The sequence below is a fragment of the Hemibagrus wyckioides genome, linkage group LG06 (genome assembly GCF_019097595.1).
Source record: "Hemibagrus wyckioides isolate EC202008001 linkage group LG06, SWU_Hwy_1.0, whole genome shotgun sequence".
NCBI lineage: Eukaryota > Metazoa > Chordata > Actinopteri > Siluriformes > Bagridae > Hemibagrus > Hemibagrus wyckioides.
Genome location: NC_080715.1, coordinates 25361235 through 25386593, shown reverse-complemented (window position 1 = coordinate 25386593; position 25359 = coordinate 25361235). Strand labels below are relative to the sequence as shown.

Genomic DNA, 25359 nt, shown 5'->3' with positions numbered 1-25359 from the left:
GATAATATCCATGGCTGATATTAAAGAAACTGTATTGTACTTTATTTCCTTCCTTCAAAAAAACATGACAGCTGTAATAATTAGTGCCAGCTATAGATATATTCAACCTCTGAAAGTGATACTTGGCAGTCTTTATACAATTCGATTGGTTTGGCGAATTTAGTAGTATAGTGAGAGATCTTGTTATTAGGGTAAATGTCCATTGATGCATTGTTGGAAGGGTGAATCTGCCCTCTTCCATGGTTTAATGTTTATAGGTTACAGATAGATTTGCGATGAACCCTTTTAAATTCTAACACGCAATGTCAACTACTTCTTTGGCCAGAACCCAGAAATTAAATTTATCAGGCCACCCCACCCATTTCACTAGTTTTGGACCTTTTCAGACAATATTTTTTCTATTTTCAACACTGTTGCGAATTCACCAAAACAGACCAGGGGACTCGGTAGTAGTGTTTAGCAAGAATGTTTCATTGGAGATCAGAACACACTGTGGTGGTACTTTAGTCACCAAGCCCAGTGAAAACAAACATGCGTTACAGTTTTAAAGGCCTTGAGTGGGCAGGCCTTTAAGGTGTGACAATGCAAAAGCCTAGAGGTGATACTCTTAAACAAAGCACTGAATGGGAGAAAGGTCCCCAGACTTGGCTCTCTAACTGTCACCTAGTTCACAGTTCCTGATCACCATCTGATTTGATCACCATTTGGTGACCTTAAAATATGTTTTCCTACAACCCCACCTAAACAACCCTAGGGTTCTAAACAACTCTCACAATTCGTAAACTTAGCATTTTATCAGCTTGTTGTTAGTTTACACTCTCGTAATAGGTCTTAGCATTTAAGGGGTGTAGTTCTTGACGTGAGCTATTGCCATGCCTTTGTGCTGAAGATTAGTAGCCTGTTATGAATATTAACATAATGAAACTGACTAAAACAACTATTTCGCTAAAACTTGAGCATGACTGGCCAAAAGAGCTTTCAAACAATGAGAAATTTTCCATGGTTATATTATAGAGTTTTATAAATATAGTGCTAATATCCTTTCATAGTCGGTCTAGTCCCTCGAATCAGACCTGTCCAACATTCATGTCTAACAATTATGCAGGCACCATGTTGTGAAACAAGAATATAATCTAGTGCTGCTCTGTTCTGCAGTATCTTCCATTAGTCCAGGCAGCATGAAGTTCTTCAGATGGTTCTCTATAGATGTAGATGGTTCAGCTAGCAGGTGCTGCAGTGATGAATGCAGGAAATTGTTCATGCCTACCTGTGAACAAAAGAGGAAAAAAGAAGAAAAAGATGAAAGACAAACAAGACAATACAAACAGGACAAAATGTGTGGTTTTTGTTTTTTTGTTTTTTAAGAATGCTAGGTTAAACTTCAGTTTGATCATATAGTGGTTTCATTTGTTGGTGTAGTTCCTTGCCCTAATCTAAAAATACTGACACCTATGGACCAGTTAGGTAGGGATGAACTAGAAAAGGGGAACCTATGTAGAAGTCTTCCCCCCTTGAGTTGGCCCCCGTGGCCTATTGCACATCGGTTCTTCCTTGGGCTCCTCACTGGTCCGTGTGTTCTAGTCTGTCCCTATTGGTGGTAGAACTACTTTTTTTCCCATGGCAAAGCAGAGTTTAAATCCTTTCTGAAGAAGAGGATAAACCAAATTTTTTCTTACTAAAGTAGAGGATTAACCAAAATCTTCTCTGAGAAAACAGAGGACAAACCCAATTTTTTCTGGTGAGACAAAGGCCAAACCAAATTCTTCTTTGCCAAAGCAGAGGATAAACCAAATTCTTCCCTACCAAAGTAGAGAATCAACTAATTGTTAACAAATAACTGGGGCTAACCTTTCCTACTGAAAACAGAGGATAAACCAAATTCTTCCCTACTGAAGTAAAGGATCAACTAATTGTTAGCACACAACTGTGGCTAACCTTTCCTGCCGTAACAGAGGATAAACCTTTGTTAAAACACCCTACAGCTGTGTTTAACACTTCTCTTGCAAAGCAGAGGATATTAAAAACTGGTCTGTAGTGGTTCTTTTATAGACTGACACTCACCAAATCATAGCTGAGTTGAAGAAGTTCAGTCTGGACTGGTTTCAAGTGAAAAGCTCTATCTGGGTCATGGCAACATCTGTTGTGAATTCACCAAAGCAGACTAGAGGACTCGGAAGTAGTGTTCAGCAGGGATGTTTTATCTGAGATCAGAACACACTTTGGTGGTACTGTAGTCACCAAGTCCAGTGAAAAGTAACATGCATTACAGTTTTAAAGGCCTTGAAGGTGTGACAATACAAAAGCCCTAGCCCTAGATTCTACAGTGATCATAAAATGTTTTCCTACAACACCCTGTCCTTGCCAATAATAAACTTTTGAAACTCTGGCTCGTAAAATGTTCCCTTATTTTTTCCCACCATGATAGTCTTGTACTTTATATACTGGGGGATCTCTCTGTATCCATTCAGATATTGTACAGTATTCATTTGTACTATTTTGTTTGTAACCTTTTCAAACTGTCCTTTTAAATGGGAAAAACAACACAGAGATTAAGCTGGAAATTGGCTTTATTCACATCGACAGGCTTTATTTTGATGCTGGAATGGTAATTGTGATTGTACCCAATGGACCAAGTCCTGTACAACTTCTGTGTGCTTGCTCATGTTAAAAGATGTAAAATATCTCCACATCCTGGTCTTTGGTGTTCTGTTGAACCTTTCACACACCATTGCTTTTTGCCCTGTGCCCGTATCAAAGAGAATAACGCTATGCTTTGTTCCAGCTAGAGCACTGAGAGATGCAACACACCAAGCGGAGTGGTTGTGCACACCTCATAGACCACACAATGGGTAGTCCCTGCCTGAAGGACCATGTGAATTGGATGACTGATGGGAGGGGCTAATGATAGGGCCTGCAAGTATCCTGGACACTTGCACATGCTTGTGGCGCATAACTCTGTAACCCTGTACAGGCAATTGAGGAGGTAAACCCCCTAATCTTGAGCTAGAAGAGAAGTGGTCTCATGTGCAGAGAGCCAAGGGGGTAATGTTGCTTCCTCCTTTCTTTTTCTGACGGACTCCTCAAGGCCATGGCCTTTTAGAGATACACCCTAGCCAATGAGAGAAGTGCCTTCAAAATTGTTTAGTGACAGCCTCCTGTTCCACTTGGGTAATACAAATTATTGGCTCTAATAGCCTGACTCTTTCTTGGAGAGTGGAACATGTTCTATGGCCCCTTGTCCTAGAGAGGGAGAAGTTCTTGCTGCAGGAATGGGATTTGTTCCATGTGCACAAATTCAGTGGGCAACACACCTAAAAAACAAGAGGGGGGGGGATTGGATTCTTTAACCCTTCTTTATGGTGCCCCATTGTGAGTATGCCAACTATCCTCTCCCCCATGTGGACGATCTGGTGGAGAGATTGGGAAGGGCCCAGTTTATTTCCACACTAGACCTGAAAAAGGGCTACTGCCAAGTGGCTCCAGATGCCAAGGGGAAAGTACCGGCAGTACTGGGTTCTCCTGTTTGGGCTGCATGGAGCACCCACAATGTTTTAACGATTGATGGACATTGTGTTACGTCCTTATCGTCAATTTGCTGCAGCCATGACTACATCTTGACAATGTAGTCATTCATTCTTCTACATGGGCCAACTACCTACACCATCTGGGGAGGTCCTGGGAGTCCTCCAGAAAGCCGGACAAAAGGCCAATACAAAGAAATGCCTTCTGGGCTGACCAAGGCTCAGTACCTGGGCTACAGTTACAGTATAGCCAAGGTATGCTTATGCTGCTGAAAAGGGTGCTCAGTTTAAATACCCTCAGCCCTCTAAACAAAGAACAGGTGCACCTATAAAAACCTATAAAACAAGAGATGGGGGGTTGGATACTAAACCCTTTATGGTGTCTAGAACCCATAAGACAATTGTCAGAAGTTGCCAAGCTGCTAAGTGATCTGATACATGTGCCATTCTGGCATTTTCTATCTGTTCAGAGCATGGTGGGACACAAGCTTAGGATGGATGAGCCACCGGATGCACTTGTTCCCTGAAGCAGTGGAGTTGGCAGAGGCTCCCCCTGAAAGCAATGGGGGATTCAGAGACATGGTGAAATGGTGAGCTTGAACCCGCCCTGATGGGACTGCTCTTGGAGACCTGGTTAGCAAGTCTTTTTCATCTCAGGCCTTTAGAAGATGACAGTCCTCAGATCACCCTTCCCCAAATGTGGCTGCTCCAAGTGCGCTGCAAAGCCTCTCTATCTTTGCAAGAGGCCCAGGTCTATGGCCCAGTGGAGATCCACTACTGCCTCAAGGACTAATCCCTCAGCCTTATCAAGCTCCCTCAGCAGGTCACCTGGCAGACCTGAAAAACTGCCATAGTGTGAAGGGACTAGTCTGACCTGCTGCCACATGGGCTTTGCATATAAAGACAGAAGTAGTTGTACACGGTCTAAGGGGAGAAAAGTGGGTTTTCTCCATGACATTTCTGATTAGGAGAAAAGATAGTTCTGGACAGGAGCTTCTTAAGAGAAAAACTCATACAGTCAGCTCTCAAGTGCTGAGTGTTCTGCTCCCAAACAACAAATGAAAGAGTGCACAAGGTAGCACACATCTTTTTTAATTCTTTGCTTGCCATATTACTGAGAAACACAACAAAGTAGACAAAACAGATGGCAAAATAGACAATTCACATGGACAGCTTGCTGAAGACAAAGAATCTGGCAAATTTGATATAGATGTCTATTTAAGGTTTTGTTGATGCATGTTGCTACATTATCTGACCACCTCAGCCAATTAGATTTGCCATATGTTTACATGTGCTTCAGGGTGTTCCCATAGCATCAAGCCATGATGCAGCATTAAGTTCCCTGATAGGGAACACCATGTAAAGCAGAAAGATATAATGTTTTAGCTCATTGGTATGCTTTATAGAGTACTATGCTAAAGCTATAATAATTGATGATTAAGTCGTGATAAGTCTGGACATGTTATTCAAACACAGCTGTATTCGTCTGCTTGTTATGAGTTTGTTTAATGTGGTTGCACTCTAGGACCCCAATAACTCCCACTCCTGTGCTGTTAGCCTGGCAACAGAATGCAATAAACACTATAAATATCATCAGAAAAAAATTGTAAAATCACACCAGAACTAAATGTGACTGCATATCAATTGTACAACATGTTTTTTTCTTGCATGATAAATACCCATAAGTAGTGGGGTATATTGGAATACATATCCTTAATTAAAATGATGTGTAATCTGTCATAGATTATCTTGTAGCTGACAGCACTTGATAAGTAAGGAACTCATGGCTACCACTGAATATCAATCTCAGAAATACTTAATGCTAATTAAGGATGTTTTTGCCATAACTTTACTGTTCAACGTGACTTCACAAATTTACAGTATTTGATGAAAATATTGGGGGAAAAAACTACACCAGGTTGTGTATATAACTCTGAAGAGGATGTTTTGCAGGGTGATAGACAAGGATGGAAGGAACTGGGACCTCCTCCTGCCTTATGTCTGGGTTTTGCCATCTGGGAACCCCACACACATCGACAGGTTTCACCCCGTTCAAACTGCTTTTCAGACGGCAGCCTCCGGGACTGTTAGACATGGCCTTGGGAAGCCTGGGAGGAACAGCTGTTGCCCTACAGGTCTGTTATTGAATATGTTCAGGAAATGCAAAGTAGAATTTGCAAATTAACTCTTATCATCAAGGAACACATGGAGGCTATCCAGAAAGAGCAACAGTGAATTTATAACTAACCGGCACAACCACAAAAACTGTCCCCAGGTGACCAGATGCTGCTCCTTGTCCCCAACACTACCTGCAAATTCCTGGCACAGTGGCAAGGCCTGTACACAGTCATTGAGAGGGTCGGTATGGTCAACTACTGCCTGCAACAACCTGTTAGGCACGCAGACACACAACTTTACCATATCAATCTACTTAACAAATGGATGGAACTGGTTGCTGCTGTGTCTCCATTTGCTATTGCCCACACAGATCCCATGGAGTGTACCCTAATCCAGCAGGGGGCTGATCTCTCTCCGTACCAACAGCAGGACCTGACAGAGTTGGTAGACCAATATGCGGATGTCTTCTCCTTCTCCCCTGGCTTGACCCTCCTAGCTCACCATGAGATCAAGACCCCCCCGGGAGTGGCGGTAAAGCAGCGGCCGTATTGGGTTCCCAAAGCCTGCCATCAGGCCATAGAAGCAGAGGTAGGCCAAATGCTGCAGGAGGGCATCACTGAAGAGTTTGTCAGTCCCTAGTCCAGCCCCATTGTGATTATGCTAAATGAAATGACTTCGGGAGGCTCAACCAGGTTTCAGAGTTCGATAACATGCTTTTGCTGCAGTAGAGGGTGCTCAGTTTAGATACCCTCAGCTCCCTAACCAAAAAACAGGTGCATACCTTTCTTGTACTGCCTGGATATTATAGAAGACTTGTGCCTAATTTCTCTTCTATAGCTTTCCCCCTCTCAGACTTTACTAAGAAAGGACAACTGGATTGGGTACAGTGGACTGACACAACAGAGCAGGCATTCCAACAGGTTAAAAAAGCCCTCACCTGTGGCCCAATGCTTAGAAACCCTGATTTCAACCTTCTCTTCTTAGTATTTTACATTAGCTGAAATCTGAGCCACTACACCACAGTGGTACAAGAGGCCCTCATGAACAAGTGGGCCATCGAGCAGCTCAGGTGTTATCTGGCTGGTCAGCACTTTACATTGTTGACTCCAATGGATGGCCAAAGGAAATGACTCTAATGCCTGAGTAACTCTGGGGTTCCTTGCATTGCAGGATTTCTTATTCCAGGTGCAACCCCAAGCGGTAGCTCAACATGGGAATACAGACATTCTATCCAAGTGACATGCACTGTCAGCAACCACCGACAGTAGGTTTGGAGCTGGGGGGGGTGTTCACTGTGACAGTAGCAGCATGCACTGCCATCTTTCAACATCTTCCTTTCGCTTCTCTCACTACTACTGCAGTGCTGCTGAATGGACAGTGGCATTTCAGTACCATGCTTGTTGTGGATAGCCAGAGAGCACATGGCAGTGGGGCAGAGCAGCAAAAGACCACCAAAATCTCAACAGCCAATTGGAGTTGCACTGCTAACTCACCCTCTGGGAGAGAATGAGTGAGTTGCCTGAGGGACAACGGTTCCAACGAGATAAGACACCTTATGGCACGTAAACTAATGCACATTCTTTGCTCTCCAACACAGATTGGCCCAGAGAAACTGCCAAGGAAGAGGACAGCGACCATCCCTGAGCCTGCCACATGCTTTCAGGCACCTGGGTTTCGTCATACTGCCAAGCACTTCTTGGAAGCCTGCATCCAGCCATTTCACCATGAGGGACACCGAAGCCTCTCCCAAGCCCCTAGCTGCTGCAGATCTCTCCACTCTGCCACTAAGTAAACTCTTTTCTTTCTTCTGTGGTTTTGAGCAACTCTCTCACTTACTAATTGCACTTTTACTGCACTGTGAAATAAACCCTGCAATTGCTAATGCCCCACATACAATCTATGTGTCTGTGTCTCGCAGCTCTGAGTAGCCACAATAGGTAAGTGGAATTTTATTATTTTATTATTTGTTTATTTTTATGATCTGGACTGTAAAAAAGCGTTTTACTGCATGTCACATTGTGTTTGGTTGTGTATGACCAATATAATTTCAATTTGATTTGAAAATTTGAAAAAAATCCAAATTACATATTTTAGGTTATGAATAAAAATTAAAAATAGAAGTTATCTAGTAACAGGCAACAGAATATTTAAGAGACCTGACCTTGGAAAAAAAGAAAAACAGATTCACTTACCCATTATGTGAGGTTTGTACCATTTAGTAGGAACCCTCCTACAGTAAAAGGAAGTGAAGGAAAACTCTCTTCAGAGATTGTAATACTTTGTTTAGCCCAGGGGTGTCAAACTTATTTTAGTTCAAGAGCTAGTTTGATCTGAAGCGGGCTGGACCAATAAAATAATAGCATAATAACCTATAAATAATGAAAACTTTTTTTTCTTTTTTTTAGTGCAAAAAATTATAATTATATTATGAAAATGTTTACATTAACAAACTATTCTTTCACAACAATGTGAATAACCTGAACAAACTTAAATTTATTAAGAAAAAAAGTTTAATTTTATCCTCAGCTTAGGCTACACATGTGCATTAAAACTTATAGATCAGTGGATCTTCAAAGGAACAAAACATTTAGTAACAGACATCTGGAACTAAAAAACATATTAAGATATTTAACTTTATGATCAAACCAACTAAGACTCACTGTTTAACTTGCTCCTGAAACTTGGCATCTTTTACAAGTGCATCAATATCAGGTGTCAAATCCTGAGTAGCAGCCAATTTCAGAATGCCATTTAAGTAAGTCATTTAGATAGTCCCAAACATGCACCAACATGCAGAAAAATTTTTGCAGCTAGAGCTGTTAATTTGGCAAGAAGATACTGATAAAATGTGTCCAAGCCTGCTGAGGCAAATTTGTCCTTCAAACCTGAATCACACTGCAAGTCACTTATTTTAAGTTGGATGATCAGAAGCCTTTACTGTGAATGGCGAGTGAAAATTCTATCAAACCATTCATCAAAGACCTGAAGCTGTTGCTCAAACTCCTGTAGCTATCCGGTAATCTTGTCTTAGTTCCGTTACATGTCAATAGTACCTCCGGCCATGCACACATCTGTTAGACAAAGAAAATGAGTAGGGTCATCATTTGACAGCTGTGTCTCCCACAAAGCCAGCTTGAACTGGAATGCACATCTGCTGTCATAATACTGTGTGACAACTTTTCTGAGGCCTTGCAACATTTTGTTCAGATTATTCAAGTGCTCTGTAATATCCACCATTAAGTCCTGCAGCCATTTTGGGTTTGCTGCATTCCATCACTGGTTTGCCTTTCTTGTCCATGAACGGTCCAATTTCCTCTTGTAGATCAAAGAAACTCTTTAGCAAGGCACCTCAGCTTAACCACCTTACTTTGGTGTGGTATGGCAGGCCACAGGTAACATCTTTATCACTGAGAAAGCTGTAAAACTGACTAATTCAGACCTATGGTTTGGATGAAATTAACAGTTCGGATAATCATTTGCATGACATTTTTAACAACTTGCAGCACAATGCCTCCTGGTGCAAACTACAGTCAAAAGTCATGTCCTACATTTGCGGCCTGTACTTTTTCTCTGAATTTTGTTACAACACCTTTTTTTCCCAATCACTGACGGTGCACCATCTGTAGTCAGGCTGACAGCATGGGCCCAGTCCACTCCAACCGTGTCCAGCGCTCCAACAAGAGCATAGGTACCAACTCAAGAAACTCCTCTGTGGCGGTCAAAGTCTCATCAACACCACAAATGAATTTGGCCAGTTGAGCAACATCTGTAATGTCAGTCTGCAAAAATGCGGAGCCAGACTGTACACTGTACCCTTGTTGTGCCAGACCAGTTCACATGTTACCAGCTTCATCTTGATCCAAACATACAAGACAAACCTTTACAGGCCACATGCACAGAGTCTGTAATATGATTTTTTTATTGCAGTTCAAACACACACAAAGAAAGAAATAAAATACAAAGAAAAATGAAAAAATCTGAGTTATATATCTTTTTTCTTTATAAATATTCTACTAGCTGCATTATTCAGCAATATTAACATTTATTTGTGTACATAATCATGTAGCTTAGTAAATCAGGCCCTTGATGAGCACATTATATTGCATCAAACAAACTACCTGCTGTATATAACGTCCATGTTTTTCTCAGTTTTGCCCTACAGCGAAGTATAATATTTTTCATTTCAAGCACAGAATTTACAAAATGGGAACAGAAAAAAATGGAAGATTTTATGCCTATACATGAGCTGAATATATTACCACCCTTTACACATGATTATATATAATAATAATATGAAAGTTCAAATATGAATATGTATATGAAACTTAATTCTAAATACATGAAGTAAAAGGCAAAATGAATAAAGGCTAAATGTTATAAATGTGTAAAAGGGAAAAGAGACAGTACCTAAACCTTACATTTTTGGCTAAAATACACTGGAAACAATAAAAACTTCATATCTTGTCAAAAAATTTTTTAAACAGAATAAGGGATTTTAAAAATCTATATGCGTAGGTATTTTATTAAACAATCAATCAACCACTGTTTTTACTTAGATCTTATTTATAACTTGAGTAAGAATCTCATCAACATCTTCACAGTCGTAGTTCATCTGCTGAAGATTTAGATCAGGGACAAGGCTGACCAGGAGACATGCCACACTTTGCCTGAGTTCTCTTAACCTAAGGCTTTAAAGAAGAAAAAATCGACTTATGTTGCAGTGCAGGACTGGACTACAGGAGTAAGTATTCCATGTCAACTACCATAGTCTACATTATGTTGAACTGCACATCCTATATGATCATATAAAAATATAATACAGATTTTATTGGTATTGTGTTGATCTGCATATTTCCAGACTGGAGATCTTACCGGTATATCTGGGTGTCACTGTTTCCTTGCATGCTTTCCAGTCTGTCCTGTGTCTGATGCTGCTGAGTACCAAAGTGTGAGTCTCTCACTCTTCCTGAGTTGGAGGATTCTGCTGAAGTTGCACCACACCCCTCAGCAGAGGAAATAGGAAAATCTGTCTGCATCAATCGATCTTCTACACTTATTTTTACCTTTTCACTTTTTTTCTTTGTTTCCTCTAAATCTTTCTTCAGGCTCTCATAGCAGCTCGTCAAAGTGCAATTCTCATCTTCTAGACATTTCACCTGTGTGTGAGGATTTTGTACAAAAACAGAAAAGGATAAGATAATAATTACAGTACATGAAACAAACTCACTTAACTATTAATGCAATTTGCTATGACTCATTTACATATGTCTACATCAGTCTGCATATGTTGCATGTGTCCTTCTTGTTCTCTGTCCTGATTTCTTACCTTAAGTTGGAGTTGATTTATTTCCTGCTTGGCCTGAAGGAGCTGAACTTCATAGTTTGGCTGGTGCTCAGAACTGGCTTGTGTGCTATGATTGTATTGCTCCTTCTTCTCTCTGCTCTTGTCAATCATGTCACCTCTGCTGTCTTTCAATTTTGTTTTAATGTTTTTTTCCCCTACTTTATTAACATTGCCATCATGGATAAACATGGCAGGTAAGTCTGTGGAAGTTGATGGGTCTGGTATGTTGTTGGCAAAATCTATTTGCTTGGCTTTCTTCTTCTCTGTGTTCTCTTGAGACTGACCCATGACTCTCTTCTTTCTAAAGGTGAAAGTAAATTATTCAGGTATTAATTATATATCATTAATGCCAAGTTATAAATGCCAATTTGAGAGCTTTAGAGAGAGGGAACGAATTAATATTATAGATTAATAAAAAGTACCTTGGTGTTGTGGAGACAGAAATCTCCTGAGTATCTGATAAAGTGTCATCAGAAGAACTTGAGCCTAATTGAAGAAAGAAAAACTTTGATTAAAAGAAGTTTGTAACCAAAAATACAAATGAATACTTACATAGACAAAATAGATCCTCACCTGCACCTGTGAGAGACTGAAAAATAAGAGAGCTGGGGGTTGTTTGAGTAGATGACCTGGCTTTAGAAGGAGACTGCTGAGAGGTAAACACACATGGGTAAATGAGGAATAAAAAAAATAAAAAAAAATAAAAAAACTACCACATGTACATAAACATATACACTATCGCTCAAAAGTTTTGGGTCACTCAAAAAGTTTATTGTTTTCCAAGGAACCACATATGAAATTAGTCTGAATAGAAAATAAAGTAAAAGACCAGGACATGCTGACATGTCAGAGTCAGAAATAATGATTTTGAAGAAATGATGAATGCTTTCTTCAAACTTTGCCTTCATCAAAAAACAACACAAAAAAACACCTTTTGCAGCAATTACAGCCTGAGCATTCTAGCTGTCAATTTTTCAAGATAATCTGATGAATTCACCCCATGCTTCCTGGAGCATCTCCTACAAGATAAATTGGCTGATGGAGTCTTCCTCCGTAGCTGAAATCACGCTGAAATATGCAAGTAATCTATATATACAGCTCTGGAAAATAATAAGAGACCCCTGCCCAATCTCCAGATTTGAACCCTATTGAAAACCTCTGGAATGTCATCAAGAGGAAGATGGATGGTCACAAACCATCAAGCAAAGCTGAGCTGTTTGCTTTTTGCAAAAAGAGTGGTATAAAGTTCCCCAACAGCAATGTGAGAAACTGGTGGAGATCATGGAGCCAAAATGCATGCAAATCGGTGTTATTCCTCCAAATACTGATTTCTTAATGTTATTTAGCCAAAGCATTAACACAACTGGTTTACAGATTATTTGCATTTTGTTTTATTTGAGTTATTAAAGCTCTGCAAATACTGCATGATCTTGGGTTATTTTGATGTGTTGTCATTTCCTTTAAATATACACTCTAAATAACAATAGTTATATTCTGAATTTAGGAGAAATATTGTCTCAGCAGTTCACAAAAAATGAAACAAAACTGTTTCTCACCAATACATGAACCTGGAAGAAAAAAACATAAGAAACTGATTGAACACTGAGACTTGTATTTACATGAACAGGTTATAATAAAAAGGTACATGAACCATGTTAAAAGTTCAAATCCAAAGAGCAGACATTACCCACTCTCTGTTCTTCTTCTGCAACTGCAACTTCAGATTTTTCTCACTGTTTCAAAACACATACACAAGATTATATAAATAAGAAAAATATATATAGTTTACAGCAGTGGCGGACCATCAAGGCCAGCAAGGCCTTCTCTGCTGGTCTAAACAGCAGTGATCTGAGTCACTGACTTGCATGTTGATATATTTAATATATTTTTCCATGAATGTGGAGTAAATTATTCCCAATAGTCTATTCTCTACATTTCATAGCTTTTCTCTTGGTTGCGCTGCTTTCAGTAATGTATATTTATGATAAGAGTATTTATCCAATCATATTTCAGCTAGTGGCTGACATCATGTGTTGCCCGGCCTTAAGGCCTTCAGAATCAATAGTGCAGGTGCCCGTATCTTAAAATAAGTGGCAATGAAATTGTTCCATTAACCAATCAGATTTTGAGCTGGTGTCACTGGGGCCATCTAGCAGGCATACGATTACGTCAGCAATTTCATGTCTTTTGATTGGATAATTGGAGTAGTCAGAGGCAGGGAACCGCACAAACTAAATAAAATATATATATTTTAACTCACAATGGCTGACAGAGGAGAAGAAATCGATTTGGTCGAGGACATCCTTACAAATGTATTTTTAAGGTGGACTTTTTAAGAAAATTTGATTCTTCAAAATAGTTGGTAAGGTTTTTCAAGAACCATTTATGCTTTTTGGTTTTCTTTTTTTTCTTGGTTTTCAGTTCAGCCTTCATTACAGATCCCCGGGGTGGACTGTGGTTTTTTTTGCTGCAGTTAAAGGAAACTTATGAGACTGAATTGTGTTAATTTGTTTTTTTTGCTACATGTAATGTAATTTTATTCATGTTCGCTACAAGAGCCTGTGACACAACGCACTGTTATACATTTTCTATATTCTGTTTCTATATTCACTGCGTCTCATTTCAGATGCTGCGTCTTCCGGAGATTGCAGTTTGCTGCACACGTCATCAAGAATGTCTTTTTTGAGAAAAGTAACCGTAATTAAATGACTATTCCTTGTGAGGTGTGAAATACTGTAGCGTAATTTCTTTTTTACTTTGTTATTTAACGGTTGATTAGTATCTATTGCCGTGGCGTCCTAATGATGGTATAGAGGTGGATTAATTCAGGAAGGACACCAGTGAAGGCCTAGGTGTGAAATGCACAGCCCACCACTTGTTTACAGTATGTTAGAAGAAATGTTTATTAAAAATGACAGGATTTGATTAAAATGATTGATTGATTCACTGTTGTTTGTATGCAGGTAGTTCCACAATAGAATCCTCAGGCTTCTCATCTGTAGAACTTCTGCAAAAAACAAATAATTGCAAATAAAGACATGTTAATACAAAGAAACTAGTTCAGTTGGCAGCTATGCATGCCTACAGCATAAGGTGAGTGCATTTACACATTATTCTGGTTCAAGTGGATAGGTTGACATGGGAAGAATTTTGTAAGGTGTTTTGGCAAACTATAATCTGGTCTTTCTGTTTTTGAGACTTACCTGTGTCTTACATGTTATGGTAAATGTTCAGTATTTACTCTGGTGAAATTTCTAACATGGACATGAATATACCTACCTCCTGGAGACTTTTATGTTTTAATCATTTTAAAAACAGTTAATGTTTTGCTATTTGTCTGATGGGTTTGTTTAGATTTTTCATCTTAATGGCTTAGTTCACTGGCATTGACATCTCTCTGGACATCATATTGTTAGTTAATAACAACAGATTCCATACGCAAATGTGGAATAAGACACACTTGGCTATTGTACAGGTGAGCAGCCAATTGTCAGATTACTTTTGGTTCCTTTAAAAAAGGGGGAGGGGCAACATACAAAAAGTGATGTAATTCCTTCCATTTCAAAACTGATTTAGGGGATGTATATACCCTCATAAAATAACTGGAAGTGTACACTTTGAAATCTTGCTCATTACTTAAATACAGTTCCTATATATTGTGTTAGATAGTTAAAATAACTTATTTATAGACCTGAATGTATAACATCAAAAGAAATGTATGTCCACACAATCCTGTTTTAATATTTATGTACTTATGTTCCTGTGTTAATCATTGTGGCTTTTTACACAGGATGTGTGTCTGCAGGCATGCAATGTTGCTTCTGTTGTAATTGGAAACTTGGAAACATAATATTTGATTTGTTTCCAGAGTAATTTAAGACATTTGACAAATTTATTTCAAACATTATTAGAATTTTTGAAGGAAGAGGGCATTTTTAAACTTACTCAGTATTCTCAGCAGGTTTAAAGGCTTGATAACTATAAGAGAAGTTCCTCCAATATTGCTCAAGTTTATTATTTAGATTCTTCATAGTGTTCCTGCAAAGACACAAAATAGCATCCTTACTTACATCAATGTTGAAAAAAACCTCTAAAATAGCAGATAGTATGCATACTGTATACTGTAGTATATTCAATCCTGTGTACATAGATAATTATATAAACTTAATTTTCCTGTTGGAAATTAAACTTTGCTGAAATGGTCACAAGACTTAAAGGAGAAGTTCACTTCCAGGACAATAATCTACTAATAATTTACTCAGCCCCTTGCCATCCAAGATGTCTTCATGTCTTTCTTTCTTCAGTCGTAAAGAAATTATGTTTTTTGAGGAAAACATTTCAGGACTTTTCTCCATATAGTGGACTTCAATGTGCCTGAGAGTTTGAACTTCCAAAATGCAGTTTAAATGCAGCTTTATAGAGCTCTAAACAACCCCAGCCGAGCAAGAAGGGTGTTATATAGCGGAAAGGTCATTTTCTTAGACGAACTAAAAATTGTATACTTTTAAAGCACAGCAAAGCTCGTCTAGCACTAGCACGTGTACACAACGCTACATACTACGTAATCACGTCAAAAGGTCATGCATGACGTGGGCGGAACTACAGATCCAGTGTTTACAATGCAAGTCCAAGGAAGATCAAGGAAGTGCAAATAAGTCAAATGCCCTTTACTAGAAAAAAGATACGAGGAGAATGTATGGGTTTGTTGATATCCAGGTGCAGAGCGAGCAACCACAGCTTCAGACGCTCAGGATTTTTTAAAGGAAATTTGTGAGCAGTCACGTTATTTCCAAGCAGACGTAATCTTTTAGGTTTAAAACGATTTCCACATCCAGGGTACACACATGACAAAATACTGACACAAAGACATATAACTTTGTGTCATTCTACACGCAACAACTTCGGAGCAATCCTTCTTCTCCACACTAGTAAAAACTGGGTCTGTAGTTCCTTGATTACGTAGTACATAGCATCGCAGATGCGCATACCAGAGCTAGTGCTAGACAAGCTTTTGTGGTTAAAAAGTATACAATTTTTTAATTTTCTAAGAAAATGACAGATTGTTTCACTAGATAAGATCCTTCAATGGGGCACTACTGAAGTCCATGATATAGAGAAAAATCCTGAAATGTTTTCCTCAAGAAAAATGATTTCTTTACGACTAAAGAAAGAAAGACCTGAACTTGGATGACAAGAAGGTGAGCAAATTACTTGCAAATTTTTGTTCTGGAGGTGAACTTCTCCTTTAAGTCTTGTGACCATTTCAGCAAAGTTTAGCAGAATAGATTATATTTATTTTCATTTTATATTTTATTTCTTTGTGTATTTCACTATTCATATCATTACAATATCATGGTAGATTGCATTTTTGTTTTAAAATAATACACTGAGTTTTATGTATGAGTGATGTTATTTCCTCCTGTGGAATTGCCTAATTGCTTCCCACCCTCGTACAGTAAAGCTTTGGATGTGATCAAGGCAGGTCTGTTGCAAATGGCTTTTTTAGTAAAGTGTTTAAATGTAGCAGATTAAGTTACGATTTTGGTCAATGTCTGTGTATGTCGTGTTTTATTTCTGGATTGAGTCACATAGTGTGTTTAATTGTTGCTTGTTGTGTGTATATTTGGAGTTTTGTGTTTACAAGCTGAATGAGTTCAGCTCAAGCTGCTGCCCGCGCAGTTTTCTTTAATATCGGTTAGCAAAAAGCATAAAATGGTTTAACTTATGCTAATTACTTTAATTTAATGGTAATGCTTTATTTGAAGTATATTTTCATTTTCTATGTCTAAAATACTGTGTATATTCAAATTAATCGATCAGGTACAAGTGCAGCGTTAATGGGGGTAGGTGTTCAGTTTTCTCTTTTCACACTCCTCACAGAGAATACAGACCTGAGGGTGTGTTAGTGATGTGTATTAATCCTTATCCTGTCATTAATATACTGCAGACATAGACCACCAAAGCCAGTGGTGTTGTGGGATTTCTTTGTGGTATGAGATGACAATGAACTCCTGCACGACGGAAAATTGTAGGTCATCTGAAAATGTTACTTAAACACACCTGTACTCCTGAGTATCATCAAAGTCCTGTTTATTGTGAGTTGGTTTGAGGTGGTTACACTCTATAACCCCGATAACTCCTTGTCCTGTATTGTTGTTCTGGTAACAGAAAATAAACACTGTAAATATCATGAATAAAAGAGGATTTTATTTTGTCTTTCACAAAATTACACTCAAACTAAATCTGACCATGTATTATTGAGTTGAAGTGAATAACAGTGATCATCCATGGTACCTTTCTAGTAATAATTCTCCCTGCTAGACTCTAGACTCCAAAAAATGGTTCAGGTTTAACTAAAATAACGAAGAGTTCATAGTGTTGACTTGGCTTCAATCCGATCAAGCATTTGTGGGATTTGCTGGATAAACCAGTCTGATCCATGGAGGTGCCAACTTACAACTTTTAATGAACTTAAAGGATCTGCTTCTAGCCAGATAATAAATCACACCTTCTGAGGCCTTGCAATGTCCATGCCTTGATAGACCAGAAATGCTTTGGTGGCACAGAGGGGATTACATATTATTTGGCAGGTGGTTTTAATGGTATGGTTGATATCAGTGTAAATAGTTTTGCATATTGGGCTACATGTGTTTAAGCAAACTGTGTTATTTATGGAATGTTCTGAAGGATGACCTTCATAGAATGATGCATGATCATATTCTTGGGGATTTATGTTCAGTGCACATGTGTATTGACTACTGTTCAGCATCCCTTGCAAAAAGGCTGACACCATGTCTGACTGACTGACTACAAACCATTTTTTTGAAGAATTCCCAACAGGAATGTTCCCTTGACAACTACAAATGATAAAGTGCACAGCCACTAATGACCATTTAAGCACTTCAGTATGTAGTGGTCAGAGTAATCCTATTTTATGTGTAATTACTGTAATAACTGTGTATATAATGTGTAATAACATTTCGTTAACAACTGCAATACGTTATCTTTTTAAAAATTGTTTAATTCTTTTTGATAAATAAATCAGAAAATAAGTAATTTAGGATTTTGCATACACCTGTATATAGGTCTGTATTTATTCTCATCTATGTCTATATACTGTAGGGTCCAAAAGTGTGAGACAACTACACATTTGCCTGTAGAGACCTAGAAAGAGTGCAGAATTTAAATATTAAATATATTTAATATGTTGAATATTCACTTTGTATGTTTTCTGCATTTTACAACTTTCTCTGTTTGTATTTTTTGATCGTAAAACATCTAATTATTTCCAATTTTAAAAAAGATTTTCATTATAATAGTTTTAGACTTTTGGACCCCACTGTAGTTCTGTATTTATTCTATGTCATTCCATCTGTGTTTATCTTTTTATTCTAGACTTGTTCTCCTCCTGATTCTGTTCCTGTTTGCAGATGTTTGCAAAATTATAAAACATTAAGCATTAAACAAACTGTATGATCCTCACCTTGCGCTGACAGGGGACACGCACATAGGCTTTGATGAGACGGTTTTGGTGGTACATCATCAGTCCATAGTGCTCCATCCTCTTTTTGTTGTAGCCAAATGTGATTGTTAGTCCCTTTTTCTGAGACAAAGTCTTAAGGATTATGAGGTTTAAAATATTTGTATAATAATCATTTAATAAGTAACTCTTACTAGAGAATCATTAGCTTATATGTTTATATTCTGGTCCTCTAATATTTGTTACAAGGATACCAAACAGTCAGGTTTGTATATGTCCGTACGGGCCTTTGCTAGAGTTGTTGTGATAGACTGAGTTTCCACCTTCTGCCCTTGAAGGATAATTTCCATTCTTGGATTCAGGTACAGGATACTACAGTACGCCTGAATCAATCAAATATAAAAAAAAATCGATTTGGCTATTCATTGATCAGTGGTTAAACTTAATCTTGAAACTGCACCTGTAGATTTGACAGCTGCTGCAAAAACTCAATTCAGTTCATTTACCACATTCTCACTCACCTGCATATCGAATGTAACATGGAAACAATGCAGATGAACATGAAATAGAAATGTTTTAGGGAAAAAATGATTACCTGGTTGCATAAGTGTTATCATAACCAATAACCTGATGTACACACCCCTTACAAATAATTTCTTAAAGCACCTTCTGCTAGTAACATATTCAGCAGTCTGGTTGGACCCAAAGAGTCGAGCAACGTTCTGCCAAAGAATCTATCAAATTAGCACATCTTGAGTTGGCAATTTTATTCACCATTCCTTTCTGGAAAGATCCCTTTTCAGCCAATGAACTCTGACAACTCAATATTCATATAATATTTGCTGATTAAATTCTTACCCGCAGTGAATAGTCACTCTCAGGCACTGACTTGCTTTCCTGACCCTGACGCTTGTTTGACTCCCTGAATGTCTTGTACACATCATCAAGGATCCGAATGTCTTTGGGGTCCTTCATGAAATCAAATTCTAATTCTCCTGAAGATTTTCTGCAGTAGAATAATTAGAGGTTAAAACCAGGTAAGAAATTCATAATCTAATTTCATACCATTAAAAATATTGTTTTTAACCTTCAGCCCATTTAGCAAAATAATCTAGGCTACCCTGTTTTAACAATGTTTGCAACACGTTTCAATTGGCGTTACGTTCATATCATTAATTATACTCTTTTTGCACAGTATTAATAGTTTAACTATATTAGACTTTCCTACAAGGAAAAATGCAATTTCATTATTCATATCCTTAACCTAAGCAGAGCTCTCATATAAATCTATATTAAAGCAAATAAAACTCACGTGCGTAGGTTCCAGATGATGATACGGGTTCCACTTGAGTTGCTTAACCTTTCAATGATACTGAACTCAGACAGCAGTTCTTCCTCAGTGTTAAACAAAGAATGTTTCAGGATATCTCGAAGACTCTCTGCATGCTGTGGTGCAGCACTGAGTGAGCACTGAGGTTAAGGAGCAACACAAAGATGCCTTTATACTCTCAGGAAGTATTTATTTACCTTTCTAATGTTGTCCTCTTAAACTCCTTTCCAATTTCCAGCATTTCCAGCATATTTCTCACCTACATAACTACATTAATTCATATTAATTTTACTACATACTCTGAATAATCCATAGTAGTTACTGCATAATATGCACTTTTATAAAACTACTAAACTGAAGAACAAGTCTAAGCACTTAGGTGGTCGGCTACACTTTGTTATTTTTTATTCGGTTTTAATCACAGTATCTCTTGCAGTTACAAAGGATGTGTAATACATTTTTATATTCAATATTTCTGTACACTATTCCATAAAAATCGATCCATCTATCTCTTTGTTTTTAAAGGATATCTGTCTGTCCAGTTTTGGTGAACATGACAATAGGCACTACGACATTCTTTGCTCCTGTCCTCTCGAGGTAAGTCTGTGACAGGAGACCCACACACATGGTGTTGGCTTGCTTTGAGAACACGATGGCGTCTTTCCCCAAGCGCATGGAGCCTGACTTAAAACCATTACCATAAAGACCGACTGCAGCACGGCCTTTTACCGACTCCTTATCACTGAAGCCAAAACTGAGAGAGTAAGAGAGAGAGAGAGAGAGAGAGAGAGAGAGAGAGAGAGAGGGAAAGAGAGAGAGATACAGGCAGACAGACAGACAGACAGACAGAATTATGCTGAGAGCTTTGTTAAGTAAAATGAGAAACTATATATTTACACCATTTAGTTTACACCATTAGTTTTGACTCTCCATAGTTAAACTAAATTGCTGGATTACTGTAAATTGATTCAATTTTGAATTGATTATATATTTGCCTTCTGACAGACAACGGAAGCTTCATGAACACACATACCTGAGCATTTTGTGCATCTTGTCATAGTTCATGCCTTGTCCATTGTCCATGAAGATGAGGCAGTCTGTCTGTTTAAACACCATTTTATTAATCCAGAGTTGTTTTGCACTGACATCTGGGTCATAAGCATTGTCTGTCAATAGGGAAAAAGAGGAAAATCAGACACTATCAAATATTATTTAGGCACAATTTACAATTGCCTGTTTCATGTGTTCTCAGGAGTGCTTACATTTTTAGTCAGCTCTAAAAACCATCAACATAACCTTGAAAAAAGTATTAAAGCAGAATACACAACTTGGGAGAGAGAGAGAGAGAGAGCGAGAGAGAGAGAGAGAGAGAACAAAGAGACCACAAATCAGTTTATCAATCAAATTATCTCTCACCTCATTTTTAGTTTCATTGTTTAGGAAGTAAATGATGTTTACCAGCTAACATTACACACACACACACACACACAATCAGGCACAGGTCAGGAAATCAACAAAGAGAATTTCAAAGGGCAGGCAAAATCAAAAACAGTGAGTGAGTAACTTTACAGGAATAAGAGAGGATGAAGCATGAGGATCTGAGGGGTTAAGTAGAGAAGAAAAGATGTTGTAAAGATTGTGAGGATCTTGTGCAGCAGTTTCCATTTTTCTTTGTAGAAGGGAATCTTAGTCACATCAGAGGAGAAGTTGCGCAGGTGAGCACAATAAGAGTCAAGAAAAAACAGGCAAAGCAAGCAAGGCAAGAATGAAACACCAGGAAAAACTGTGTGACAGTTGAAAATAGGTGTAATGCAATCAGAAGACTTTTGAATAATGTGAATTAAAATGTTGAAGTGCATGTGTATTGTGGGAAGTGGAGTTTGGTGCAGACATGTTTGTAGGCCACAATTTGTGATGGTAACCTCCATACCTACTATCCCCCACAATGAAGAATGCACACCAGGAGCACTTACTTGTCTGGGCTTCTCGCTAGGATGTGGCCCAGGACACTCTGGATGGTTTGCATGGAAATCTCACGTGCCAGCGGCCAGTGAATAAACCCCATGCCACAGGCAGAGGGAGGCTCAACTCCTCCCTCTCAGACTGGTGCTCTCGTGTATGTGTGGGACAGGGCATCTTCTTTGGTCTTTTTAGAATCTTGCTGGTAGAACAGGGTAAACCAGACCAACAGGCCTGTGTGGGGTTTAGATGCTTGGTGGTACACCAGCTCTTATGGTCAGTAAAATGAACAAAAGGATTTTCCACCCAATTGTTCAGTTAGTGCCGCCACTCCTCCAGTGCACTGTGGAAGTTGAGCTTCCCTAGGTGTTGTGATATCTGAAGCTTATAGAGGGATGCAGGGTCTATTGGCAGAGGATAGGTATATTTGACGGCACACCTCTGTCTCAGTAATCAATACATAGTCAAAGTCCCCTTTTTTTGCATCTACATTAAAATTTATGGCATATGGTAGAATCCTGTATCCAGAGTAACTAACTTTCATCTTATTTATACAACTGAGCAGATTTTTTGAGTAGGGATAAGGACTTTGTGAAGGGCTTTGTGTCAGAATAGCAACACCGAGGGTTTAGGTGCAGATTTTATTTTATATTTAAATTGGACAAATCCAAAATGCTAGGCAATCTCAAAAATGAAAACAGGCAGATACGATACAAATCATTTACATTTATGGCATTTAGCAGACTGAGTACCTCTAATATAAAGAGGTAACAGTGTGAACAATAGTAACAAATCAGTTTGCTAAAGAACAGGGCACAAAGGATCATACATACTTTGCAATAAGCCTGAAAAAAGTATTTAATAAACATGAGCTGTGAGTGACAATTCAAAACAGATATAGTACATAGTGCAGGGAATTATAGTATTGAATTCTGAATTTTAGTTAACAAAAATGTTCACATAATTTCCCCTCCTGGTTTCCAGACAGGTCAGAGCTGTGAGTGGGGGTTGATCTGTAGAACTGCCCTTATCAAGCAGCTAGAATATTGCCTAGAGTCTATAATGTGGAAGATTTCATCTTTTTATGAAAAGTGGTCATAAAAGAATAAAGAAGGAGTTTTGACTCACCAATCAATTCTGCTACAGCACTGAAGGGCCAGGTGTGGCTAGTAGAGTTTGAGTGCAGATACCGTGGATTAATCTTTAGGAGAAAAACAATATGATAATCACATACCTTGACAAATAAGGGTGCTATAAAGATAAATAAATATTCCAATACTTCCTCAGTGCTCCAGATTTACACTGTCATGCAAGGGCAGCTAATAGCACAAACAAATAAAAATAATCTGCTCTAGAAAATTCATTTAATTTTTTAAATTGCTGTATATCTTTTGCACATTCTCAGTGTTTTGAGCATACAAGCTAAGTGACAAAAAAGGCTATCAAAATGATAGTAAAATCATTTTTTTTCTCATTTTTTTGTAGGTGAGCTGATCATAGGTTAAAGGGAGAGCCATTTTTTAAGTTTTAGTATCCTGAATATTTGTCTATCCATGTGATGAGCTTTATTGCATTCAGTTCTCAAATGGGTTCTTTTTTTCCCCAAAAAAGCTTTCCACATATCCACACACATTTTTTTTTTTAACATTTTTTCAAATATTGTAACAGGAAAGTGTTGTCTGCCCTCTTCTGCGAACTTTTGCAACTGACAGGGCAACACTTTGCAGTTTTAGCTTTTAGTTAATTGTAGGATTGAGTAGATGGTTTTGTTGGTTGGTAAAAGCTTAAAAAGGACTTGCACGGTCCTGCCTGAACAACAGTCACACTGCCTGAGGACTGTAATGATGAAATAAAAGTGAAAGTTATCCAAGAAGGGCAGGGCAGTTTCCAAGAAACTACATTGTACCTAGACAGGTTTGCGGCAGTTGTTAAAGTAAAAATTTTTTAAAATAATTTCACTTATTTATCATTACATAATTAATTATTTATCTTGATGCCATAGTGCTAGTTATAGCCTGAAAGTACACTGGTGACAATATAATATTATATGAATTATCTCCAACATTTATAGTACACAAAAAGATAGCTGGTTGTAGTTTAACCTAGTTACAGTCCATACATACGTACCAAGCTTAAAGGTATTCCTCTATTTGTTAGTGATGTCATCTTTGTTTAAAACTTCAGTCTGCAGTTCCAGAGTAAGCTTCTTAGGAAGGAGTAGGAGACTCTTCTGTTTTGAAATACAGGAACAACGCATCCACATTTATACTGACTTTGTGGAAACTCCACCCCCTCTGGCTCATCAGGAAGAGCAGATACTATTTCAACATTCAGCAATTGGTTATATTTGTTTTGTTTTGTTTCTTTGTTTGTTTTTGAATGAAAGCAGCATTAAATGTCTGTTTGTGTAGCTTGTGCACAGCTGATGGCAGTCTTCAATTAAATCTATGACTACTGCATTATATACATTTTTAGGAGTAGTTCCCAATATCCCTATATATTGCAGAGTTCGTAAACACAATAATTTGACACAACTAAATTATTCATCAAAATAACATTACCCATCTACATTCATTTTAAATTTTCTAAAAAAAAAAAAATAAAAAAACTTCACTACCTATAGAGGTAAGTTCTATTTTTATTGTAACTCTATTCTTATTCTATTTTTATATTATATTATTCTATTTCATGACATAAACAGACATGTATTGACAAGAGAATTTGAATTATATTTGAAAATTTTGAACATCTGAATTAGGAATGTTAGATTACAAATAAAAAATAAAATTATAAATTATAAATAAAACAGAAATAAAAATAGCAGTTCTCTTAGAACAGGAGCAGACAACAAATTATTTGTGAGACCTGAACTTGAAAAGAAGCAACATATATTAATTTATACAGTACAGTGAAAGGAAAAGCTGTAGGAAAACTTGTTGTTTGCAATACTGTGTTTAGGCAAATAACTTTCACACTGTGCATGCAATAGACAGCATTACCGGATAACTGTCAAACGTTTAGCAAATGGGCATCACACATTTAAGTACATTTTCTTATTATTGCATAGATTAAATGATTCTTTCATGAATTATTAGCTGTAGGATCAATTAAATGCAGATTTGATTTGAGCGCCATTATCACAAAAACACATATGTTACCAAAAGCAACTTTTAACTGATACAACTTGAATTCAACTATAACCAAAAGGTTATGCCAAAAATAGAACCAAAAGCCCAGGGAATAGCCATTCTGTTAAAAAAAACAAAACAAAAAAAAACAGACCATTGATGAACTTCAACATCTTCAGCTCTGCTACCTCCAGCTCTCACTCCTGTCTCTTCCTCAGTGACACTGCCTCTAAACCATACAGCATGGCCGGTCTCACCACTGTCCTGTACACCTTCCCCTTGATTCTTGCTGAAATTTTTCTATCACACAGAACTCCCAACACCTCCTCCACCCATTCCAACCTGCCTGCACTCGCTTCTTTACCTCTTTCCCACACTCTCCATTACTCTGGACTGTTGACCCCAAGTATTTAAACTCCTATACCTTCTTAACCTCTTCACCCTATAATCCTACTGTTCCACTTCCCCCCCTGTCTTTC

At 38.0% G+C, this 25359-nt stretch overlaps 1 protein-coding gene across 3 annotated transcripts; it reads right to left on the bottom strand.

The window, feature by feature from the left end:
* Positions 1-9540: 9540 nt before the first annotated feature.
* LOC131354220 (MORC family CW-type zinc finger protein 3-like) lies at positions 9541-24030 on the bottom strand. 3 transcript variants are annotated; one of them, XM_058391595.1, is made up of 18 exons: positions 23880-24030; positions 22881-22953; positions 20827-20959; positions 20324-20547; positions 19776-19926; positions 19322-19469; positions 18718-18846; positions 18467-18586; positions 17044-17141; positions 14929-15021; positions 13931-13990; positions 12671-12716; positions 12540-12551; positions 11557-11632; positions 11406-11469; positions 10966-11284; positions 10512-10795; positions 9541-10327 (listed from the first exon to the last, which is right to left on the bottom strand). In XM_058391595.1, exons 1-18 carry the CDS (start codon positions 23916-23918, stop codon positions 10192-10194), a joined length of 2205 nt encoding a protein of 734 aa, XP_058247578.1. In that variant the 5' UTR covers positions 23919-24030; the 3' UTR covers positions 9541-10191. The 3 variants fall into 3 exon arrangements, with proteins under 3 accessions (XP_058247578.1, XP_058247579.1, XP_058247580.1); XM_058391596.1 differs by lacking the exon at positions 12540-12551; XM_058391597.1 differs by lacking the exon at positions 12540-12551 and having other exon boundaries at positions 11557-11629.
* Positions 24031-25359: the final 1329 nt, after the last annotated feature.